The sequence below is a fragment of the Hyla sarda genome, chromosome 13 (genome assembly GCF_029499605.1).
Source record: "Hyla sarda isolate aHylSar1 chromosome 13, aHylSar1.hap1, whole genome shotgun sequence".
In the NCBI taxonomy this organism is placed as follows: domain Eukaryota; kingdom Metazoa; phylum Chordata; class Amphibia; order Anura; family Hylidae; genus Hyla; species Hyla sarda.
In genome coordinates this window covers 1,687,163-1,713,259 of record NC_079201.1, presented here as the reverse complement: position 1 = coordinate 1,713,259, position 26,097 = coordinate 1,687,163, and the positions used below count along the sequence as shown (strand labels likewise).

The following is a 26,097-nucleotide window of genomic DNA, read 5'->3' as shown; positions in this document are numbered from 1 at the left end:
GGGTTGTTGGGATGGAATTTGTCGCGGCCATGTTTGCGTCCTGACTTTTTGTCTGTGTCTTCGCAGGCAGCACATCCTACACGCATAGATACTGCACCGAGCGCGGGGTCTGGCAGACGGAGGAGAACTCTACAGATATCTGGCGGGAGACCACGGAATGCTCCACCAGTAATCACTTCAAACAGAACGTGAGTCCCGAGTTGTTTCTTTTATGTTTCGCACTTAAGCCCTCGGATTACTTCACTTTGCTGGGGTTTGGTGGTTCCAGGCCTGGGGCACTGCTAGGAACAAGATAGGCAGGATTACACCACTCACAATACCGGGGTGGGATGGTATAATGACATTGTGACTATATTGTACTGCTGGAGACTAGATAGGCAGGATTACACCACTCACAATACCGGGGTGGGATGGTATATTGTGACTATATTGTACTGCTGGAGACTAGATAGGCAGGATTACACCACTCACAATACCGGGGTGGGATGGTATATTGTGACTATATTGTACTGCTGGAGACTAGATAGGCAGGATTACACCACTCACAATACCGGGGTGGGATGGTATATTGTGACTATATTGTACTGCTGGAGACTAGATAGGCAGGATTACACCACTCACAATACCGGGGTGGGATGGTATATTGTGACTAGGGTTATACTGACTGACTATATTACACTGCTAGGAACAAGATAGGCAGGATTACACCACTCACAATACCGGGGTGGGATGGTATAATGACATTGTGACTATATTGTACTGCTGGAGACTAGATAGGCAGGATTACACCACTCACAATACCGGGGTGGGATGGTATAATGACATTGTGACTAGGGTTATACTGACTGACTATATTGTATTGCTGGAGACCAGATAGGCAGGATTACACCACTCACAATAGTATACACTTGCCCCACTCTCCTTTACTATGGTGGTGGCAGAAGAAAGTTGTATGATGGTCTCCATCCCATGTTACCATTATACAGACAGGAGACCCCACAGACACGGCGCCCCCTGCAGTATGTTACCATTATACAGACGGGAGACCCCACAGACACGGCGCCCCCTGCAGTATGTTACCATTATACACACAGGAGACCCCACAGACACGGCGCCCCCTGCAGTATGTTACCATTATACACACAGGAGACCCCACAGACACGGCGCCCCCAGCAGTATGTTACCATTATACAGACGGGAGACCCCACAGACACGGCGCCCCCTGCAGTATGTTACCATTATACACACAGGAGACCCCACAGACACGGCGCCCCCTGCAGTATGTTACCATTATACACACAGGAGACCCCACAGACACGGCGCCCCCTGCAGTATGTTACCATTATACAGACGGGAGACCCCACAGACACGGCGCCCCCTGCAGTATGTTACCATTATACAGACGGGAGACCCCACAGACACGGCGCCCCCTGCAGTATGTTACCATTATACACACGGGAGACCCCACAGACACGGCGCCCCCTGCAGTATGTTACCATTATACAGACGGGAGACCCCACAGACACGGCGCCCCCTGCAGTATGTTACCATTATACACACGGGAGACCCCACAGACACGGCGCCCCCTGCAGTATGTTACCATTATACAGACAGGAGACCCCACAGACACGGCGCCCCCTGCAGTATGTTACCATTATACAGACAGGAGACCCCACAGACACGGCGCCCCCTGCAGTATGTTACCATTATACACACGGGAGACCCCACAGACACGGCGCCCCCTGCAGTATGTTACCATTATACACACGGGAGACCCCACAGACACGGCGCCCCCTGCAGTATGTTACCATTATACACACGGGAGACCCCACAGACACGGCGCCCCCTGCAGTATGTTACCATTATACACACGGGAGACCCCACAGACACGGCGCCCCCTGCAGTATGTTACCATTATACAGACGGGAGACCCCACAGACACGGCGCCCCCTGCAGTATGTTACCATTATACAGACGGGAGACCCCACAGACACTGCGCCCCCTGCAGTATGTTACCATTATACACACGGGAGACCCCACAGACACGGCGCCCCCAGCAGTATGTTACCATTATACACACAGGAGACCCCACAGACACGGCGCCCCCTGCAGTATGTTACCATTATACAGACGGGAGACCCCCACAGACACGGCGCCCCCTGCAGTATGTTACCATTATACACACGGGAGACCCCACAGACACGGCGCCCCCTGCAGTATGTTACCATTATACAGACAGGAGACCCCACAGACACGGCGCCCCCTGCAGTATGTTACCATTATACAGACGGGAGACCCCACAGACACGGCGCCCCCTGCAGTATGTTACCATTATACACACGGGAGACCCCACAGACACGGCGCCCCCTGCAGTATGTTACCATTATACAGACAGGAGACCCCACAGACACGGCGCCCCCTGCAGTATGTTACCATTGTACACACAGGAGACCCCACAGACACGGCGCCCCCTGCAGTATGTTACCATTATACAGACGCGAGACCCCACAGACACGGCGCCCCCTGCAGTATGTTACCATTATACACACAGGAGACCCCACAGACACAGCGCCCCCTGCAGTATGTTACCATTATACAGACAGGAGACCCCACAGACACGGCGCCCCCTGCAGTATGTTACCATTATACACACAGGAGACCCCACAGACACAGCGCCCCCTGCAGTATGTTACCATTATACACACGGGAGACCCCACAGACACGGCGCCCCCTGCAGTATGTTACCATTATACAGACAGGAGACCCCACAGACACGGCGCCCCCTGCAGTATGTTACCATTATACAGACGGGAGACCCCACAGACACGGCGCCCCCTGCAGTATGTTACCATTATACACACGGGAGACCCCACAGACACGGCGCCCCCTGCAGTATGTTACCATTATACACACGGGAGACCCCACAGACACGGCGCCCCCTGCAGTATGTTACCATTATACACACGGGAGACCCCACAGACACGGCGCCCCCTGCAGTATGTTACCATTATACACACGGGAGACCCCACAGACACGGCGCCCCCTGCAGTATGTTACCATTATACACACAGGAGACCCCACAGACACGGTGCCCCCTGCAGTATGTTACCATTATACACACAGGAGACCCCACAGACACGGCGCCCCCTGCAGTATGTTACCATTATACACACAGGAGACCCCACAGACACGGCGCCCCCTGCAGTATGTTACCATTATACACACAGGAGACCCCACAGACACGGCGCCCCCTGCAGTATGTTACCATTATACACACGGGAGACCCCACAGACACGGCGCCCCCTGCAGTATGTTACCATTATACAGACAGGAGACCCCACAGACACGGCGCCCCCTGCAGTATGTTACCATTATACACACAGGAGACCCCACAGACATGGCGCCCCCTGCAGTATGTTACCATTATACACACAGGAGACCCCACAGACACGGCGCCCCCTGCAGTGCCCACCCCCCGTCTCCACCTGTAGTCGCACCGCTGTCAGAGGAGCCTCCTGGTGTTTGTGTTACGGCAGATAAATGCCTCCTATGGAATGTTCCAGAATAACAAACCTATGGAAAGTGGATATGAATTGGTGGATTTGGCGTCTTGTGTGTTTATAAACAGTGAGATCTTCATGTATCTGAGTATAATGGATTGAATGCCGGAACGTTCGGTGCTTATTAACCCTGTGGTGACCTGTGACGCCCCATAATGTTTCCTGCTGGGGGCCACCCCATGTTCTTACAGAATAAGGAGCATGCGCTACTGCTACTGCTGCGGATCTGCTACACTGTGGGGTACTCCGTATCACTCGGGACCCTCGTCCTCGCACTGTGCATCCTCCTCACATTCAGGTGAGCTCCTCCAACTGTGTATCTAATCCTATCATGTGTGAAACAGTCTGCTGTATCTAACCATCATGTGTGAAACAGTCTGCTGTATCTAACCATCATGTGTGATACGGTCTGCTGTATCTAACCATCATGTGTGAAACAATCTGCTGTATCTAACCATCATGTGATAGTCTGCTGTATCTAACCATCATGTGTGATACGGTCTGCTGTATCTAACCATCATGTGTGAAACAGTCTGCTGTATCTAACCATCATGTGTGATACTGTCTGCTGTATCTAACCATCATGTGATACAGTCTGTTGTATCTAACCATCATGTGATACAGTCTGCTGTATCTAATCCTATGATGTTTAGCACTCCGTCTCTCTGGCGCCCCCTGTGTCCTGGCAGCATGTTGCAGTCACCACATCTTTTCTCCTCAGGAAGCTTCACTGCACCAGGAATTACATCCACATGAATCTCTTCGGCTCCTTCATCCTGAGGGCTCTGGCCATCCTCATAAAAGACATTGTGCAGAGTACCAGCCACCCCCCCAAAGTGGCCACCAATGCCAACGACTTGATGTCTGTGCTAACCACACAGGTAACCCTCTAGTCACATGTCAGGCTGGGAGCAGGTATCTCTCTGGTCACATGTTAGGCTGGGAGCAGGTAACCCCCTGGTCACATGTCTGGCTGGGAGCAGGTAACCCCCTGGTCACATGTTGGTTTAGGTGCATGTAACCCCCTTGTCACATGTTGGTTTGGACGCAGGTAACCCCCTGGTCACATGTCGGGCTGGGCGCAGGTAAACCCTGGTCACATGTCGGGCTGGGCGCAGGTAAACCCTGGTCACATGTCGGGCTGGGCGCAGGTAAACCCTGGTCACATGTTGGTTCGGGTGCAGGTAACCTTTTGGTCACATGTTTGTTCGGACTGGGGTTTATTTGGTGTTCCTTTTGTTTGTTTTTTTATTCCAGTAATTGTAATGTTGTAGTTGAGTCCAGTGGGAGGCACTGTAACGCCTCTGCCCTGTGTCCTGCAGGTCACCACCTCTTGCCGCCTCGTCCATGTCTCCCTGCACTTCTTTGTTGGTGCCAATTACTTCTGGCTGCTGGTGGAGGGGATCTACCTGCACACGACCATCGTCTCCATGGTGCTGTGTGAGCGGAGGATGCTGCTGAGATACATGGCCATCGGCTGGGGTGAGTGGCCGCCAGGTCTCCTTCTACATTACTATAGCTGGTCCAGATATATCATTGCCTCTTGTTTGTTTTGTAGTGTGCCCCCTACTGTTCATCGTACCCTGGGTGATTGCGAGGGTTTACCTGGAGAATGAAGGGTACGTTCTATGGTATCTGCTACTATTCATACTTCATCTTCTGGGTGGAAATGAAATCATCACAGCAGTACAGAGTATTTCAGGAGAGGAGTGTGTTGATCATGTGGAGGTCACAGGGTGAGAGTTATATAGTGGAGGAGCAGGGTCCACAGCAGTACAGAATATTTCAGGAGAGGAGTGTGCTGATCATGTGGAGGACACAGGGTGAGAGTTATATAGTGGAGCAGCAGGGTCCACAGCAGTACAGAGTATTTCAGGAGAGGAGTGTGCTGATCATGTGGAGGTCACAGGGTGAGAGTTATATAGTAGAGGAGCAGGGTCCACAGCAGTACAGAGTATTTCAGGAGAGGAGTGTGTTGATCATGTGGAGGTCACAGGGTGAGAGTTATATAGTGGAGGAGCAGGGTCCACAGCAGTACAGAGTATTTCAGGAGAGGAGTGTGCTGATCATGTGGAGGTCACAGGGTGAGAGTTATATAGTGGAGGAGCAGGGTCCACAGCAGTACAGAGTATGTCAGGAGGGGAGTGTGCTGATCATGTGGAGGACACAGGGTGAGAGTTATATAGTGGAGCAGCAGGGTCCACAGCAGTACAGAGTATTTCAAGAGAAGAGTTTACTGATCACATGGAGGTCACAGGGTGAGAGTTATATAGTGGAGGAGCAGGGTACACAGCAGTACAGAGTATTTCAGGAGAGGAGTGTACTGATCATGTGGAGGTCACAGGGTGAGAGTTATATATTGGAGGAGCAGGGTCCACAGCAGTACAGAGTATTTCAGGAGAGGAGTGTACTGATCATGTGGAGGTCACAGGGTGAGAGTTATATAGTGGAGGAGCAGGGTCCACAGTAGTACAGAGTATTTCAGGAGAGGCGTGTGCTGATCATGTGGAGATCACAGGGTGAGAGATATATAGTGGAGGAGCAGGGTCCACAGCAGTACAGAGTATTTCAGGAGAGGAGTGTACTGATCATGTGGAGGTCACAGGGTGAGAGTTATATAGTGGAGGAGCAGGGTCCACAGCAGTACAGAGTATATCAGGAGAGGAGTGTACTGATCATGTGGAGGTCACAGGGTGAGAGATATATAGTGGAGGAGCAGGGTCCACAGCAGTACAGAGTATTTCTGGAGTGGAGTGTGCCAATCATGTGGGAGGTCACAGGGGAAGAGTTATATAGTGGAGGAGCAGGGTCCACAGCAGTACAGAGTATTTCAGGAGAGGAGTCGCGTTCCTCCTGATCTGCATGCCAGAGACTATTCCATTCCTATTAGGCAGATGGGATGTGTAATTAAGGGGGGATCCGGCCCCCGGAGCAGTGGGGATTAATTATGGATGGAAGACGTTCCTCCAGGGGTCGCAGCGATCCGTCATGATTCTAATTGCGCCATTGTCAGGGTGATTCATGAGGCAATCTCCCAGCACCATATACATACTGTAAATATCGACCAGGTAACTGCTCGGCCATAAATCACCGCCGCTTCCTGAGACCAGAGATACAGAATTATCTCCATAAACAGGAGAGAAGGCAGCAGAGGGGCCCCACCCAACAACACACAAAGGGTTATCCAGGATTAGAGAAACATAGCTTCTTTATTCCAGAAACAGCACCACTCTTGTCCTCAGGTTCTGTGTGGTATTGCAGCTCAGTTCCATTGAAGGAACTGTGACCATATTGTATGTACAATAGGCGGAGCTCTGACTATATTATATGCTTAGAGGGGCGGAGCAGACTACGTTATATGCTTAGAGGAGCGGAGCTGACTATGTTATATGCTTAGAGGGGCGGAGCTGACTATATTATATGCTTGGAGGGGCGGAGCTGACTGTTATATGCTTAGAGTGGCGGAGCTGACTATATTATATGCTTAGAGGGACGGAGCTGACTATATTATATGCTTAGAGGGGCGGAGCTGACTATATTATATGCTTAGAGGGGCGGAGCTGACTATATTATATGCTTAGAGGGGCGGAGCTGACTATATTATATGCTTAGAGGGGCGGAGCTCTGACAACCTCTGTGTTATTTTATATGCAATTTTTTGTGTGCTTTTTTTAGATGCTGGGGAATAAACCAGAACACGGGCATCTGGTATATCATCAAAGGGCCAATGCTGCTCTGTATATTTGTAAGTATCCAATTCCTTTGGCTTAGATACATTACACTTCGGTCACATCCCAAGCTGAATTTGCATTTCCATGATTACATAATGTAATGTAGATAGAAGTAGTGCATGATGGGATCTTGGCCAGACTGTTGGGGGGCGCTGTGCAGATGACTATACATTTACTTTGCATGTGGTTGTATAAGTATATTACATAAGGGGATCCCAGCTTTTAAAGGGGTTATCCAGGATTAAAAAAAACATAGCTGCAAACAGTGCCACACCTGTGCTCAGGTCATGTTGGGTATTACAACTTAGCTTCATTCACTTCAATGGGACTGAGCTGCAATACCACACACAACCTGAGGATGAGAGTGGTGCTGTTTCTGGAACAACAGCAGCCAAGTGTGTCTAATCCTGTGTGACCCCTTTTTAGGGTGATAGCCTACCAATAGACCTTTTAAGAAGGACCCGAGCTCCTAGATCAGATGTCATATGATGCGGTCCCTGAGCTCCTGGATCAGATGTCATATGATGAGGTCTGTGTCTTGTAGATAAATTTTGCCATACATATCAAGATACTGAATCTTCTGCATCTGAAGCTGAAGGCGCAACAGCTAAAGTTTACAGACTATAAATACAGGTAAGACAAGAGAGTGCTGCCACCACTGTGAGCGCCATCTAGTGGATGTGAGGGTAACAGTGTAATAATCCACTCCAGTACCAGCACCAGAAGAGCCAGCAATATATTCCACCTAGAATACTTGTTCATTAGGACATCTGTATATAAGGATGTATGGACAACTTTGGTCTGTATGTCAAGTGAAATGGTTTGGTCAGTTTGATTTTACTTCAATGGAGCTAAGATGCAGGAGCAGGCATCCCTTGGATGGGTGGAGAATAGGGTGCACCTAGACTATTGTGAAATGGTGCCCGCCCATCCAATACCCCACATAGGGCAGCTGTCCAGGGTAAAGGAAAATACTAAGTATCAAGTACTAAGCATATTATATAAATACAGCACCAGTACTAAGCTCAGTATATAAATACAGCATTAGAACTAGGCTTAGTACTTATATACAGCACCAATACTTATTTCAGTTTATAAATACAGCACCAGAACTAAGTTTAGTACATATATATACAGCATCAGAACTAAGCTCAGTATATAAATATAGCATTACAACTAAGCTCGGTATATAAATACAGCATTAGAATTAGGCTTAGTACTTATATACAGCACCAGAACTAACCTCAGTACAAAAAAACAGCACTTATACTTATTTCAGTTTATAAATACATCACCAGTACTAAGCCCTGTATATAAATACAACACTAGAACTAGGATTAGTACATAAATACAGCATCAGTACTTAGCTCAGTACATACAGCACCCAAACTAGGATTAGTACATAAATACAGCTCCAATACTTATTTCAGTTTATAAATACAGCACCAGTACTAAGCTCAGTATATAAATACAGCACCAGTACTAAGCTAAGTATATAAATACAGCACCAGTACTAAGCTTAGTATATAAACACAGTTCTAATACTTAATTCAGTTTATAAATACATCACCAGTACCAAGCTCAGTATACAAATAAATCACCCGTACTAAGCTCAGTATATAAATACATTACCAGTACTAAGCTCAGTATATAAATACAGCACCAGTACTAAGCATATTATATAAATACAGCACCAGTACTAAGCTCAGTATGTAAATACAGCATTAGAACCAAGCTCAGTATATAAATACAGCATTAGAACTAGGCTTAGTACTTATACACAGCACCAATACATATTTCAGTTTATAAATACAGCACCAGAACAAAGCTTAGTACATAAATACAGCATCTGAACTAGGCTTAGTATATAAATACAGCATTAGAACTAGGCTTAGTACTTATATACAGAACCAGAACTAAATTCAGTGCAAAAATACAGCTCCAATACTTACTTCAGTTTATAAATACATCACCAATACTAAGCTCAGTATATAAATACAGCACCAGTATTAAACTCGGTATTTAAATAGAGCACCAGTACTAAGCCCAGTATATAAATACAGCACCAGTACTAAGCTCAGTATATAAATACATCACCAGTACTAAGCTCAGTATATAAATTCAGCACCAGTACTAATCTCAGTATATAAATACAGCACCAGGACTTATCTCAGTGTGTATATATATATATATATATATATATATATATATATATATATATAACCAAGACTTCGCTTGGCCCTGGGTGTAGTTGTTCCTTAAAAAAAGCAACTTTTTTTTTTTAACATTGACAACCCTTATAAAGTATAGAGACCACTTGATACTGTGCGGTGTATGCCGCCTCCTGTTAGCTCTTATTCACAGTGAATCCACTGGACGCCCCCTAGAGGTAACAGTCCCCTGAAATATCCCGAACCTGTGCACACACTCCTATAGCTGTATATACTGTGTACTATATACATATCCCCCTTTCCTTCTGTTGTTGTTGCAGATGTTTTGCCCCTTTTATTTGCCTCATTGCTCCACTTACATAGTTTTGCTTTTTTAAGGTTCGCTAAAGCGACGCTGATCCTCATCCCGCTCCTGGGGACCCACGAGGTCCTGTTCACATTCGTCAGTGATGAACACATGAAGGGCCTCACCAAGCACGTCCTGCTCTTCATCCAGCTGACCATGAGCTCCTTCCAGGTGACATCATTAACCCTATAATGATTATACACAGCGCTCCCTTTTCTGCCCCCATTCTGGCAATACCCGTCTTCAGCAACAATGATGGAGATTTTAATATTTTGTTATTGTTTTTTTTTATCTCTTTAACTAGTGTCCCCTCCCCCCTCAAAGGGCTCCACCCCCCTGACTCTCTAAGACACTGGACGTTCCATTAATGATGTATTTTCTGTCCTTTGCAGGGCTTTGTGGTTGCCTATTTATACTGCTTTACTAATGGGGAGGTAAGTCTGTGTGTTTCTTTATCCTCCGGAGCTGCATTCACAGTGCTGCTGGTCTCCTATAACCAGTGTGCAGTGCATTATGGGATGAGGGTACGAGGGACCACCAGCTGAATAGTTCTCTACTTTATAATGAATGTATAATACGTACTATAGCAAATATGTAACATAAAGCTCCTGGGCCCTAAAGTAAGATCTGTAAAAGGGCCCCAACCTACCCAATATAGCCTGGGGGGGGGGGGGGGGGAGGGGGGGACTGCAAACCCTAGAGCCTGTTTTCTAAATATCATCAATAATACTTAGGGTGTGTAATATAAATATGATGTATAGTATATATAAGAGGTGTTTATCGGTGCAGCGCTCAGGTAATAGTGATCTGATGCCTCATACACTCCGAGATGTAAATGTCTTCCTGCAAATAGTCAGGAGATTTCTTCTTCATCAGTGAAAAGGTCAATTAGTCGTCTTCTTCATGAAGTGGTAAGATTGTTAATTATCAGGTTACTGAGCGGTATTATCTCATGTAGACTCAAGGACACGAGAGAGAGAACAAAAAGATGCAGCAAGGATATATAGACCCCCGAGATACCGCATCACTGCTGTATAGTCAGGCAAGAGAGGGAGACGCAGATGATAAAATCATTGAAGTATATAATTACTATAATGCTGCGCCTGTATACAAGAATATAACTACTATAATACTGCTCCTATATACAAGAATATAACTACTATAATACTGCTCCTATATACAAGAATATAACTACTATAATACTGCTCCTATATACAAGAATATAACTACTATAATACTGCTCCTATATACAAGAATATAACTACTATAATACTGTCTCCTATATACAAGAATATAACTACTATAATACTGCTCCTATATACAAGAATATAACTACTATAATACTGCTCCTATATACAAGAATATAACTACTATAATACTGCTCCTATATACAAGAATATAACTACTATAATACTGCTCCTATATACAAGAATATATCTACTATAATACTGCCCCTATATACAAGAATATAACTACTATAATACTGCTCCTATATACAAGAATATAACTACTATAATACTGCCTCCTATATACAAGAATATAACTACTATAATACTGCTCCTATATACAAGAATATAACTACTATATACAAGAATATAACTACTATAATACTGCTCCTATATACAAGAATATAACTACTATAATACTGCCCCTATATACAAGAATATAACTACTACAATACTGCCCCTATATACAAGAATATAACTACTATAATACTGCCCCTATATACAAGAATATAACTACTATAATACTGCTCCTATATACAAGAATATAACTACTATAATACTGCCCCTATATACAAGAATATAACTACTATAATACTGCTCCTATATACAAGAATATAACTACTATAATACTGCCCTCCATGTATTTACAGGTGAAAGCCGAGCTCCGTAAACAGTGGAATCTCTTCCTCCTCAATTATTTTCCATGTAAAAGTTGTTTTTTCTGTAATAAAGTGAAGTATAAAACTCAAGGGGCTAAAAAGATGAGGAGTAAATTATTCCTGGACAGAGGGAACTTCCAGAACGGTAAGAAGAACAGCAGTGTGCAGCTTCTACAAGCCACCGTCAACGTCTCTCCGGAGCTGGGCCCCAAGAACAGCGCCCCCCTGCAGTATTTCACCAGGAGGAGCGTTTCGGAGAGCAGTGATGGCGGTGTGACATTGGGGGAAACTATAGAGGAGACGGTAGAGGAAAGTGAAATTTAAGAAGTGTTATTGGAGTAAGGAGACTCTGAGACATGACTAGATGCCACCAGATGGCCAAGGAGATGGCGGTAACGTTAGTGGATCTCTGGTGGCTTCATGGATTACGTTTATATGAAAGTTCTCAACAGTTTACAGAAATCTCACCAGGAAAAATAATTAAAAAAGGAGCAAAAGTATGGTAGATGGAGTCAGGAACCGAAATATAGAACGAGGAGAAGACAACCAGACAGGAACCCACCACCCCTGGTCTATAGCCTCCACTATACCGTTATTTATGGACTGCGTGACATAATGAATGTATTATAGGATATATATGACCGTATCACACTATTGGGGAGGTCCACTGTCCTGGTGGGCCCTAATGTGGTCAAGAGGTTCCGTGTAGATGTCTACAGAAAACCAAGGTCACTTCCATCTCCAGTCTGTGGCCTCGTGGAAGGCCTCCAACCCCATAGACGTTCCTTACAATGTGATGACCCATTTATGATGACACAAAATTTAGGAAGAACAGTCATTGGCCCGTATCTTATGCCACCAAAATTTTAGCCATTTTAGCGCTTCCTTATTAAAAAAAATTTCACTCAATCTCCAAGGAGACCACTTACTTCCACTTTTCTTCTCAAAATTTGGAGTTTGATGCTAGAAAGGTTGAGAAGCCTGGATCCATGACGGTGGGTGCCGGCCGTGTCTTACTGCTGACACCTGCTGGCAGGGGATGGGATCAAAGATAACTTTTCTCCCCCTTTATCCATTAACAATAAAAACCTAAACATAAATAATGAAACTATTTATTTAAATAAAACCTTATTCATCCCGTAAAAATATATATAAATAAAAAACGAATGTCTCCTTGCCCCTCAAAAACAAAAACAAAACAAAAAACATGGATCAAAATGTGGAACAAAATAGATGCCATCTAGCCAAAAAACAGAACCCACGTCCCCCCCCGCACAGAACGAGCACTCACCGCTCCGGTGACTAAAAAGTCAGAACGGGGCGACGAGCTTTAATGTGAACAGAGCCTAAATGTCATACAAGAGGGACTATTGAGCCCCGATGCCCCCAAGTACATTGGGTGCCACTATGGTTGGAGAGCATGTGGACCTCCACATGTACTCATTGAAGGTCAGGGTTCCACCACCAGATGACTACTTAGTGAGGCTGTCCATCATCTCTGTGAAGCCGGGCTTAGAGCATTTGGCCTCCATCCCGAGGGTTGCTGGTAAAGCTATGGTTGCTGGAATCCGTGCTTGATCTAGAGCAATTAGTCTCAAACTGTGGCCTCCTAAGACGTTGCAAAACTTCAACTCCCAGCATGCCCGGACAGCCAACGGCTGTCCGGGCATGCTGGGAGTTGAAGTTTTGCAACGTCTTAAGGGCCACAGTATGAGACGACTGATCTAGAGATAAGCCCCTTGACCACATGTGACTGCCGGTCTTCAACCTCCACTATCCAAGGGTGGCTGGTGCCCAATATCTCATGTGGGTGGTTGGACCATGTTGCCTGTAGATTTGCTCCACCGAACCCTAATCCCTTATTGACACATGGACCGCCTACTGGGATAAGACTACTACACCCCCCGCACTAGTTGACACCCTATCTGTCTATACAACTGGTGTATTACGAGGACTGGGCATGGGTAATGGGGGGGGGGGGGGGGGGGGTTGGTAATGTTTCGGTTTGCAGCCTCCACTATCCATTGGCTTTGACCATCACATCTCCACAAACCACGTCTCACTCATGTGCGTATAGTCATAGCCGCTCCTATAGGGCCATAGGAAGTCTGGATAATGTCTCGAGGTACTATGTAGACCCTATATGGCGGTGCTTTTTGAATACTACTGTGTATCGTGCTGTTATGGTATGTAGTATAGTGGTGTATTGTAGGTGTTTTATGGCAATATTATGTCTAGACTGTAGGGGGTTCTTATATAGATGCCTTACAGCAGGGCAGAAGTATGTGGGTACTATATGGTACTGTTATATAAATGCCTCATGGCAATATTACGTTATTCCCTTATGGTGCTACTTACATAGGTGCCTTATGGAAGGGTGGAAGTATGTGGGCACTATACAATGCTGTTATATATGTGTCATGGCAAAAGTATGTGGACACTCTATGATATTGTTTCTTGTACATCGTATGGTAGTGTCATGAGGTTACTGTATGGTGCTACTCATATGGCTGCAAGGCAGAGGTATGGGTATTATACAGCACTGTTATGTAGACACCTTCAGGCAGTATTATATGGATACAGTATGGTGATGTTCTTTGGTTATGTGGTAATGTTATTTGGACAGTATTTTGTTCATCAAAATTTGTATGTGGACTATGAAATATGTAGCCCTGGGTGGGGTCTCCATAGACCTGGACTAAACAGAGCAGGACCCAGCAGGAACATATCCTGAGAGCCAGCAGAAAATCAGCAGGTCCGACTGGGCTATGCCAACAGCCTCAGGTCCGGCCGTGCCCCACCAACAGCCTCAGGTCCGGCCGTGCCCCACCAACAGCCTTAGGTCCGGCCGTGCCCCACCAACAGCCTTAGGTCAGCCCAGGCCCCACCAACAGCCTTAGGTCCGACCGTGCCCCACCAACAGCCTTAGGTCAGCCCAGGCCCCACCAACAGCCTCAGGTCCGGCCGTGCCCCACCAACAGCCTCAGGTCCGGCCGTGCCCTACCAACAGCCTTACGTCCGGCCGTGCCCCACCAACAGCCTCAGGTCCAGCCGTGCCCCACCAACAGCCTTAGGTCAGCCCAGGCTCCACCAACAGCCTCAGGTCCAGCCGTGCCCCACCAACAGCCTCAGGTCCGGCCGTGCCCCACCAACAGCCTCAGGTCCGGCCGTGCCCCACCAACAGCCTCAGGTCCGGCCGTGCCCCACCAACAGCCTCAGGTCCGGCCGTGCCCCACCAACAGCCTCACGTCCAGCCGTGCCCCACCAACAGCCTTAGGTCCGGCCGTGCCCCACCAACAGCCTTAGGTCAGCCCAGGCCCCACCAACAGCCTCAGGTCCAGCCGTGCCCCACCAACAGCCTTAGGTCAGTCCAGGCTTCACCAACAGCCTCAGGTCCGGCCGTGCCCCACCAACAGCCTCAGGTCCGGCCGTGCCCCACCAACAGCCTCAGGTCCGGCCGTGCCCCACCAACAGCCTTAGGTCAGCCCAGGCCCCACCAACAGCCTCAGGTCTAGCCGTGCCCCACCAACAGCCTCAGGTCCAGTCGTGCCCCACCAACAGCCTCAGTTCGGCCTGGGCTCATCTACAACAGCCTCTTCCTCTGTCTGATCTTGTAGTCCTTTTACCAGGACTGATATCTGTACAGTATTAACCCTGTAATAAACAGCAGGAACATATCCTGAGAGCCAGCAGAAAATCAGCAGGTCCGACTGGGCTATGCCAACAGCCTCAGGTCCGGCCGTGCCCCACCAACAGCCTTAGGTCAGCCCAGGCCCCACCAACAGCCTCAGGTCCGGCCGTGCCCCACCAACAGCCTCAGGTCCGGCCGTGCCCTACCAACAGCCTTACGTCCGGCCGTGCCCCACCAACAGCCTCAGGTCCAGCCGTGCCCCACCAACAGCCTTAGGTCAGCCCAGGCTCCACCAACAGCCTCAGGTCCGGCCGTGCCCCACCAACAGCCTCAGGTCCGGCCGTGCCCCACCAACAGCCTCAGGTCCGGCCGTGCCCCACCAACAGCCTCAGGTCCGGCCGTGCCCCACCAACAGCCTCACGTCCAGCCGTGCCCCACCAACAGCCTTAGGTCCGGCCGTGCCCCACCAACAGCCTTAGGTCAGCCCAGGCCCCACCAACAGCCTCAGGTCCAGCCGTGCCCCACCAACAGCCTTAGGTCAGTCCAGGCTTCACCAACAGCCTCAGGTCCGGCCGTGCCCCACCAACAGCCTCAGGTCCGGCCGTGCCCCACCAACAGCCTCAGGTCCGGCCGTGCCCCACCAACAGCCTCAGGTCCGGCCGTGCCCCACCAACAGCCTTAGGTCAGCCCAGGCCCCACCAACAGCCTCAGGTCTAGCCGTGCCCCACCAACAGCCTCAGGTCCAGTCGTGCCCCACCAACAGCCTTACGTCCAGCCGTGCCCCACCAACAGCCTTAGGTCCAGCCGTGCCCCACCAACAGCCTCAGTTCGGCCTGGGCTCATCTACAACAGCCTCTTCCTCTGTCTGATCTTGTAGTCCTTTTAACAGGACTGATATCTGTACAGTATTAACCCTGTAATAAACAGCAGCATTAATGTGTAAATATTTGTCAGGTTTTTTTATTTAAATTTAAGGTTTTGTAAATTGTTTGTACATTGAACACAAAATAAAGAAAATTATAACCGCCTGTGTGTGTGAATACATAACCGTACAGGACATAGTGTGCAGGACAAGAAAGCCTACTGCCCCCTGTGGTCTATAGTCATTACAATACAAAGGATCATTGTATATAGGATGCAGTATTATAGTAGTTATATTCTTGTATATAGGAGCAGTATTATAGCAGTTATATTCTTGTATATAGGGGACAGTATTATAGTAGTTATATTCTTGTATATAGGGAGCAGTATTATAGTAGTTATATTCTTGTATATAGGAGCAGTATTATAGTAGTTATATTCTTGTATATAGGAGCAGTATTATAGTAGATATATTCTTGTATACAGGAGCAGTATTATAGTAGTTATATTCTTGTATATAGGGGGCAGTATTATAGTAGTTATATTCTTGTATATAGGAGCAGTATTATAGTAGTTATATTCTTGTATATAGGAGCAGTATTATAGTAGTTATATTCTTGTATATAGGAGCAGTATTATAGTAGTTATATTCTTGTATATAGGAGGCAGTATTATAGTAGTTATATTCTTGTATATAGGAGGCAGTATTATAGTAGTTATATTCTTGTATATAGGGCACAGTATTATAGTAGTTATATTCTTGTATATAGGAGCAGTATTATAGTAGTTATATTCTTGTATATAGGGAGCAGTATTGTATATAGGAGCAGTATTATAGTAGTTATATTCTTGTATATAGGGGCAGTATTATAGTAGTTATATTCTTGTATATAGGAGGCAGCATTATAGTAGTTATATTCTTGTATATAGGAGCAGTATTATAGTAGTTATATTCTTGTATATAGGAGCAGTATTATAGTAGTTATATCCTTGTATATAGGAGCAGTATTATAGTAGATATATTCTTGTATATAGGAGCAGTATTATAGTAGTTCTATTCTTGTATATAGGAGCAGTATTATAGTAGTTATATTCTTGTATATAGGAGCAGTATTATAGTAGTTATATTCTTGTATATAGGAGCAGTATTATAGTAGTTATATTCTTGTATATAGGGGCAGTATTATAGTAGTTAAATTCTTGTATATAGGAGCAGTATTATAGTAGTTATATTCTTCTATATAGGAGCAGTATTATAGCAGTTATATTCTTGTATATAGGAGCAGTATTATAGTAGTTATATTCTTGTATATAGGAGCAGTATTATAGTAGTTATATTCTTGTATATAGGAGCAGTATTATAGTAGTTATTTTCTTGTATATAGGAGCAGTATTATAGTAGTTATATTCTTGTATATAGGGGCAGTATTATAGTAGTTATATTCTTGTATATAGGAGCAGTATTATAGTAGTTATATTCTTGTACATAGGAGCAGTATTATAGTAGTTATATTCTTGTATACAGGAGCAGTATTATAGTAGTTATATTCTTGTATACAGGAGCAGTATTATAGTAGTTATATTCTTGTATATAGGAGGCAGTATTATAGTAGTTATATTCTTGTATATAGGAGCAGTATTATAGTAGTTATATTCTTGTATACAGGAGCAGTATTATAGTAGATATATTCTTGTATATAGGAGCAGTATTATAGTAGATATATTCTTGTATATAGGAGCAGTATTATAGTAGTTATATTCTTGTATATAGGAGCAGTATTATAGTAGATATATTCTTGTATATAGGAGCAGTATTATAGTAGATATATTCTTGTATATAGGAGCAGTATTATAGTAGTTATATTCTTGTATATAGGAGCAGTATTATAGTAGTTATATTCTTGTATATAGGAGCAGTATTATAGTAGTTATATTCTTGTATATAGGAACAGTATTATAGCAGTTATATCCTTGCACATAGAGGGCAGTATTACACTAGTTATTCTGTATCATGTGACTGGCTGTGTCTGGAGTCCTTTATGTAATCTTCCTCCCTCATGGCAGGTAGAGTAGTTAGATCCGGATAATGAGCCAATTCTTGTAAATAGATCTAATTTGCAGAACTAATTGTAAATGGGTCATCTGACAGTCGGCATTGTGTGAGCATTTGACCTCAGAGCGCAGATGGCGGGTTAATCCACCTAGGCTGCGGCTTAGTCCGTGTGCACTGGGAGATCTAAGCGGATTACATTGCAGGTTCTTGTGTGTGAAGATGATCATCATGGAGCCGTCAGTAGTGATGAGCGCCACCGTGTAATCGCACCCCGGCGACATGGTATACGGGGCGCATTCCCATCACCCACAACTCAAAACGTTTTCATCACATATATATATATATATATCCAGACTAGTTGTGTTATACTTGATTATATGTACAGATTCTGATCATCTAGAATGTCTGAATATATGGCGGAGGCTATGGAGGGCTTCTGCTGGTTAATCGGAGTAGATCTGCAGTGTAAAGCGAGTGGGGGAGAGGGAATTTAGGCCTTGGAGTCATTGGTCCCTAGTGGTGAAGATTGTAACTGCAGACAAGGCTGAAGTCATGAGAGTGCAGGTAAGATCAACAAGTAGGATTGTAGGACAAGTATAGATTTATTAGGACAGAATTGGACCCCATGTTTTTAGGGAGGGGTTTAGTGATTTCCTCTTTAAAGGGCAACTCTGATGTCAGGTAAAAAAAAAAAAAAAAAAGACAAAAAATACTGCAGTAGCATATAGCATTGTTTACCTATTTGTCCTAGTTGATAAGCCACCTGGATTCTATTTGTTTTTCGGGTTTTAGTCTTGTACTTCCTGGATGCTCAGTACTACAATTCCCAGAATGCATTGTTTTCCCTCAGCTCTTTATCACAGCCCTCCCACCCTGCCTTCTCCCCTACAAGTTCCCTGTCCAGAGCTGTTACATCACATTTTCTCTACAAAGCAGAACAGTTTTCAGCACCTGCTGTATTAATTCCCTGTCTGCTCCTCTGCCTGTGGAATTGTTTAGCACAAGGCAGCATGCTGTAACCACACCTTATCTTCCCTTAATGTCCCAGTAAAAATATATATATGTGTATATGGCAGGGAGATGGTGGCTTAAGCTGTAGGGGCTTTTCAGAGGTGATGACATTACTCAGGGGGAGGGGCTAAAGCTCAGAGACAAGATCCAGACACACGCCCTGAGAAAGCAGAGGATGATAAATTGTCTCAGGGATAGAGAGAGAGAGAGAGATGTTTGGGGGCTGCTAAGACAACACCACACGAATGATGAGAAGACTACACAACTCCCTAACAGAAAAGCTGGAGGAGTCAGGGAGCTGCTGAGACAACACAAAAATGCCAATGAGAAGACTACACAACTTCCTCAGGAGAAAAAATTACTTAAAAACATGCTTAAAGGGGTTGTGCGCTGCCCTGCAGTTCGGAGCTCCGCTCACAGCGTCCGGAAGTTCCTTACTCCGAACACTGTGTGCGGGCTTCCGTGTTTGCGGCCGTCGGGTGTGACATCACGCCCGGCCCCTTCGTGACGTCTCGCCCGCCCCCTCCCATATACTTTGGTAGAGGGGGCGGGCGTGATGTCACTCCCAGCGGCCGCGAACACGGAAGCCCACACACAGCGTTCGGAGTAATGAACTTCCGGACGCTGTGAGCGCAGCTCGGAACTGCAGGGCAGCGCACAACCCCTTTAAGCCAGTACAATTAGTGTTCACACTATATATTAGTAAGTTATATATCTCCGGTTGATCATTTAAATACAACTGAAATACTGATACTGGAATACCCCTTTAAGTCCTCCTGTATTTAAGCTTAAGCTGGTAATACGCAATAAGTAAGTGTTGGCTAAACCCACTGATTTCCTAGGAACCAGCCGACCATCTATTGTGTATGGAGGGCTCCCGACTAATGTAAGATAATAAATGGAGTTCAAAATTTTTTATTACGTCCATTACCGTTGGGCAGGGCGACACTTTATTTTGGTTTGAGAGGTTCTTTTATTTCTTACAATACACAAATATTTCTATATTTATAACATTTCCATTGTTGAGGAGCCCTCGTTGTTGAAGAGCGACAATCATGGAAAGATGAGAACTTACTGTAGTCTACCCGAGGAGCTGAAGGCGTCTCCTCACCCCTGTGAATAGGTTTAATGGAGACTTTTTGTTTGCGCCAATCAACAAATCAATTGTTCCCAGATGCAGAGCGAGACGATCCCGCGAGGCTGTGATTGACTCCGCAACCACCATGATTGTTACAATTTTATTTAATTTCCTTCCATCAGAAATTTTCATCCATTATTCTGGAGACGTGTTCCGTTGTTTGTGCTTTTTCGATTGCTTTTTCGATTGCTCGCGGCGGTGTTCACCTCTTCATGGCCAGAGGTCTTAGAAGAAGGAGGCGAGATGTTCCCTCCATGGCCTTCGGGGCCATGACCAGGCTGGATGGATGTTAGTGGGGCTTCCTTATGTCTAGCGGGGTGGTAACATTGGGCATCACCTTGAGATTATCCTATCTTCTTCTGGGGTCTTAAAGGGGTACTCTGCCCCTAGACATCTTATCACCTATGCAAAGGATAGGGGATAAGATGTTTGATCACTGAGGAGCCCCCTGATCTCGGCTGCGCCACCCCAGGCATCCGGTGCACGGAGCGAACATCTCTCCTTGCCAGATGACTGGCGATGAGGGCCAGAGGCCCATGACGTCACTATCATGCCCCGCTTGTGACATCATGGCAACGCCCCCTCAATGTAAGTCTATGGAAGGGGGCATGACAGCTGTCACACCCCCTTCCATAGACTTGCATTGAGGGGCGTGGCCATGATGTCACGAGCAGGACGTGGCCATGACGTCATGAGCTAGCACTGCACCCAATGCTCTAAATGAATGCAGGGTGCAGCATGGAGATCGCGGGAATCCCCAACTGCAGGACCCCCGCGATCAGACATCTTATTCCCTATCCTTCGGATAGGGGATAAGATGTTTAGGGGGGAGTACCCCTTTAAAGTATTACCAGACACCCCAACGTCTTTGAGGGTTTGTCAGGAACACCTAAAGTCCAGTATAAGCTGTATGGCCATGATTGTCTATACGTTACTATATGTTACTAGCTATGGCCACCATTTTTATAAAGTCTCCCATAGGTCATGTGATAGTTACTATATGTTTCTTTCTAAACTTGAGGAAAACCAATCTCACGTGTAGACAACAAAAGCTGCTCTTGAGTCCATTGTGGATGACATATGTGATTAATATAAAGCTCGGTATCTTGTGTCTTCTCTATGAAGCTTATCGGGTTCATGTTTGAGCTCTGCACCCAACGAGGCCATCGCTTCATAGATAGTAAGTGGATTTATATTGCACATAGACTTATTTTTAGACTGGTGGCTTAGTGGTGACCGGCAATGATTTAATTTACAGCAACTTAAATGGGGTAAGCTACTGAATCCCAGCCATGGATATCCTCCTCCACCGAGGACTTCTGAGGCCAACAATGAGTCAGTCACTGGTAGAATCGTCTATCATCAGTGATCAGACCCTGACCGATCACTAGAATGGGGGAAAGCGTTCTGCCATGTGTCTCTCTACTCTCTCTCTGTGTCTGTCTGAGGAGACGGTCTCACTGACCTGTATTATGAGACTGTCTTAGTGACAGAGCCAGGAGAGAACGTGCTAAGCTCACAGTGGCGGCCCGAACACTTAAATATGACTCATGGGGCTTTAAAAGTGAAAACTACTTGACTCCCCCGAATCTCCCACTTCTGCTGTCCTGATGGCTCCCAGTCACCACTGCTTTCTGTTGCTCCTTGAGATGAATTGTCCTTACAGGACCTACCTGGTCACTCAATCACCAACTGAGGTGGGTGACTGAGCATGGGTTTGAGGGGATGGAGGACTTTCTAATGTGTATGAGGCCTCCTGACTCTTCTTAGATGGCAGATGTCGGAGAGGAGAGGGATCAGGCATGTTAGGAGAAGAGGGATCGGCATGTTAGGATAAGAGAGGGATCAGGCATGTTAGGAGAAGAGGGATCGGCATGTTAGGATAAGAGAGGGATCAGGCATGTTAGGAGAAGAGGGATCGGCATGTTAGGATAAGAGAGGGATCAGGCATGTTGGGAGAGGAGAACGATCAAACATGTTATGAGAAGAGAATGAAGGGACCATCTTATAGTCAGATTTCATCATGATCGCTTTGGATTAGGGCCCATAAACCACTGCACTCTATGTCATCCCCCCCCTCCCCACCTATTGACATCATAGTATGGTTAGTGGGTTGGACTTATGTCACGTAGTTAACGCGCTTTGTTCATTACCTTAATTGCAGTTTTGAAGTCATGCAATGTCACAAAGTGAACATCATTGTCTGCATGACGTCTAAACCTCAGTAATCCCAACAAGCCTTATCTGGATTTAGAGGAAGGCAGAAGCTTCTCCTCATTACCTCCTTGTGTTTTAGCATTGTAGGACATTAGAAAACCACTACAATTTTCTTCCCTCATCATGGGCAATAGCAAAAGTGGTGCCCTATCTAAAGAGATTCTGGACGAACTTCAGCTGAACACCAAATTCACTCAGGAGGAGCTGTGCACTTGGTATCAGTCTTTCTTGAAGGAGTGTCCGAGTGGGAAGATTTCCAAAAAGCAGTTCGAAAGCATCTACTCCAAGTTCTTTCCAGATGCCGATCCAAAAGCGTATGCCCACCATGTCTTCAGGAGCTTTGATGCCAACAATGACGGGACATTGGACTTTAAGGAATACATGATCGCCCTTCATATGACCTCCTCCGGGAAGACGAACCAAAAACTCGAGTGGGCTTTCTCCTTGTACGATGTGGATGGAAACGGGACAATCAGTAAACCAGAAGTCCTCGAAATTATCACGGTACAGTGTTTTCTCTTCATTTCTTAGCACCATCAGAAGTAGTCTTGATGTCACATATACTGAATACAAGGATCCTGTAGACCCCAGTAACCCCCAAAGTGAACAAAGGGCCTGGACAAAATGTTCTCTACACATTGGGTCTATAGTACATTAAGATCCTACAGACCTTGGTGTTCAATTATCAAAATAAATTATAATAATAATTTTGACTTTAAGAAATGAATAATTTTTTTGTCTAATAGGTAAATCTTAAAAACACTGAAAAACAAAAAATGCATAGTGGGTTAATAGTAAAAGTGTAAAATATATAAATGGCCAGTAAGTCAGGGATAATATATTACGGCTGTTGGTGGCCATAGACATGTGATCGGCTTTAGGGAACGGAGTTAATTACTCCATGACATCTGTAGTATATCTGGCAGGACAAGGAGGACGACCCGTCAAATATGTCCTAGAATGTCTAAGAAGCTTTATATATTCATGGAAGAGTTTATTGCCATTTTAATTAGATTTTTTAAATTTTTTTTTTTAGTTAAATTCCATAGTCCTAAAGTCCTCTGAATATTATGAAGTGGAATTTTATAAAACCTTCTGCTGCTGGGGACTTTTTTTTTTTAAATAAAAATTACATTTTATTGGAGGAAAAAAATGAAATCTTCAAGAGTAAATTTGGTTCTAATTAAGAAAGTCTATAGAGACAAAGTAAAATTCTAATCAGCTCATAAAGTGTTCCTTTAGCTAAAATATAGACATTGTATTGCACATTTTATGGACTCTAATTAAAATAAATTGATTTGAATTAAATTTAAATACTTTTAGAAAGACTATTTAAATGTATCTAGTTTGTAGAAATCTAAATGTGGATAAATCAAAGTATTTAGTCATAAAATTGATGTTGTTGTCAATTTACTTTGAGTTTAATAAGTTTTAATAAGTTTTTATTACATTTCTAATACTTTGTTCTAATGTTCATTTACATTGGTTGAGAGTTTAGGTTTTGCAGCTTAGTATAAAAATTATAATGATAAATTATCATTATTATTATTACTTTAAATTTGTATCTATTTGTTTTCCAAGATCTAACTTTAGGTTATTGATTTTGTTTATAAAACTTTTTTTTAAATATTATTTTAGATTTAGCAATCATCTATATAGAGTCATCTATTTTAACATAAACGCTATTTATTTATTTTTTTCCCAGTCAATATTCAGAATGATAAATGCAGAAGACCAAAAACATCTTCCAGACGATGAAAGCACTCCGGAGAAGAGGACAAATAAAATATGGGACTTCTTTGGCAAGAAAGATGATGGTAATTTTTATGCCGTAGATGTTCCTCCCCTTTGAGGTCACATGACACAAGTGATATCATTCCCATTTAGTAGTCACATGACATCTCATCTATCAGATAACACAGAACATTTCCATATAGAAGTTTCAGCTATTGACACATTAATCAGAACATCTTCTCTTCTCTTGAGTTGGCTGTTTTGGCCCATTAATGGTCCACTGAATTAATGGTCCACTGAAAAGTCAACTAGGGATGACCACAATGTGATCATTAGCTGTTAAAATGGAATGGTAAGAATACAGGATTGCCCCATGGGCTCTGATACCCTTGGAAGACAACTGGACACAGTGAATTGTCCACTACAATGGTAGCACGTTATAGTGTGCTCGCCCTTTTTTCAATGGTCTACACAAGTGCTATAGGAATGTCATGTAAGAGTGCCGATGCCTTCTAATAACAGTATGCAACAACAGATGGATGATTGAGAAACTCTATGTCCCCAAGGCCCCAAGCACATGAAGGCGAAGGTGGAGGCCCTAAAGACATGTCACAATTGCCGTCTATACAATCCATCTTTGGAGAAATGTCTTGTTTTGATCATTTCATATCATTTACCCAAAGATGGTGGAGTCAACTTGGACAGTTTATTGAGGCCTGTAGACCTTTGAGCCCAACGACTGATATAGTTCATGTATTTTCTATTCACAGATAAACTCACAGAAGGGGAATTTATTCAGGGGATCATGAATAATAAAGAAATCCTACGCTTGATCCAGTATGAACCCCAAAAAGTCAAGGAAAAACTAAAAGATAAGAAACAGTAACTTCTGGGCCCCACCCCCTAGGTCAAAGACTGTGAGACATTTCTACACCCCCATTCTCATTTCCATCGACCTCAGGAAGACGCGGACTAAGCGGAAACTCCTTAACCGTCCCTTAACCGAGTGGTAATACGCGTGTCCCGCTGCACCCTCTGTATTGTAATTAGGTTAACCAATAATCTGTGGATTACATCAGTAGTCTTCTTATACTCTGAAGGTCACTCCCTAAGCTTATTGTATCCAGAATGGAAAGAAGGTCCTGAAGACATGAAGCATAAATAAAAAGAAAAAATTCCCCCAAAAAATTTCTCTACTGCAACAATTTTTTTTTTTTTTGCTTATTAGTAAAAAACAAAAAAAGTGCATTAGAATTAGATTTTTTTGTAAATATTTTAGTGGTAAAATGTAAGTATCAAACACAATAATCCTAGGCAAGAAGAATCTACAGTATATATCAACATGAAGAACATTGGGGGGGGGGGGGGAGTGCTAAAATTGAAGGAAAAAGTTGAAATTTGAAGAAGAAAAATTACAATTACAAAAAAAAAAGGTTATAAAATCGGTATATAATGGAGATCAATTGGCAACAGATTTGTTTTGTGAAAATAAAAAAGGATTGGCAGAACAAAACTGTAATTGTATGGAAATCATACTAACTAAATTAAAATGTTTTAATTAAAATTTGTCATTTTATGTGCTTGATGGTCATGGTAGAATCTGCTGAGCTTTAAGAATCATAAATGATTTCCCATTTAGCAGACCGCCCCAATGTATGGTGTCCATTCCACTAGTTTTATTTTACTCCTTTACTATCACAGTTTTGCGTACCTTTTAATGCATCTATCTATCCTAATGAATCTAGTTAGATTCCCACTA

At 44.5% G+C, this 26,097-nt stretch overlaps 2 protein-coding genes across 4 annotated transcripts in view; both read left to right on the top strand.

Moving 5' to 3' along the window:
* GLP2R (glucagon like peptide 2 receptor) overlaps positions 1-13,291 on the top strand; it is a 109,215-nt gene extending 95,924 nt beyond the window's left edge. For all 3 annotated transcript variants that reach the window (XM_056550338.1, XM_056550336.1, XM_056550337.1), the window contains 10 exons: positions 67-188; positions 3,752-3,858; positions 4,282-4,441; positions 4,883-5,042; positions 5,119-5,179; positions 7,236-7,305; positions 7,836-7,924; positions 9,841-9,979; positions 10,201-10,242; positions 11,685-13,291. In XM_056550338.1, the coding sequence (XP_056406313.1) occupies positions 67-188; positions 3,752-3,858; positions 4,282-4,441; positions 4,883-5,042; positions 5,119-5,179; positions 7,236-7,305; positions 7,836-7,924; positions 9,841-9,979; positions 10,201-10,242; positions 11,685-12,017 (1,283 nt within the window). In that variant the 3' untranslated portion in view covers positions 12,018-13,291. The remainder of the gene's footprint in view (positions 1-66; positions 189-3,751; positions 3,859-4,281; positions 4,442-4,882; positions 5,043-5,118; positions 5,180-7,235; positions 7,306-7,835; positions 7,925-9,840; positions 9,980-10,200; positions 10,243-11,684) is intronic.
* Positions 13,292-22,601: 9,310 nt separating this feature from the next.
* RCVRN (recoverin) lies at positions 22,602-25,871 on the top strand. The gene is made up of 3 exons (XM_056550345.1): positions 22,602-23,108; positions 24,310-24,421; positions 25,109-25,871. The coding sequence occupies exons 1-3, from the start codon at positions 22,728-22,730 to the stop codon at positions 25,222-25,224; spliced, it is 609 nt and encodes a 202-aa protein (XP_056406320.1). The 5' UTR covers positions 22,602-22,727; the 3' UTR covers positions 25,225-25,871.
* The last annotated feature ends 226 nt before the right edge of the window (positions 25,872-26,097 follow it).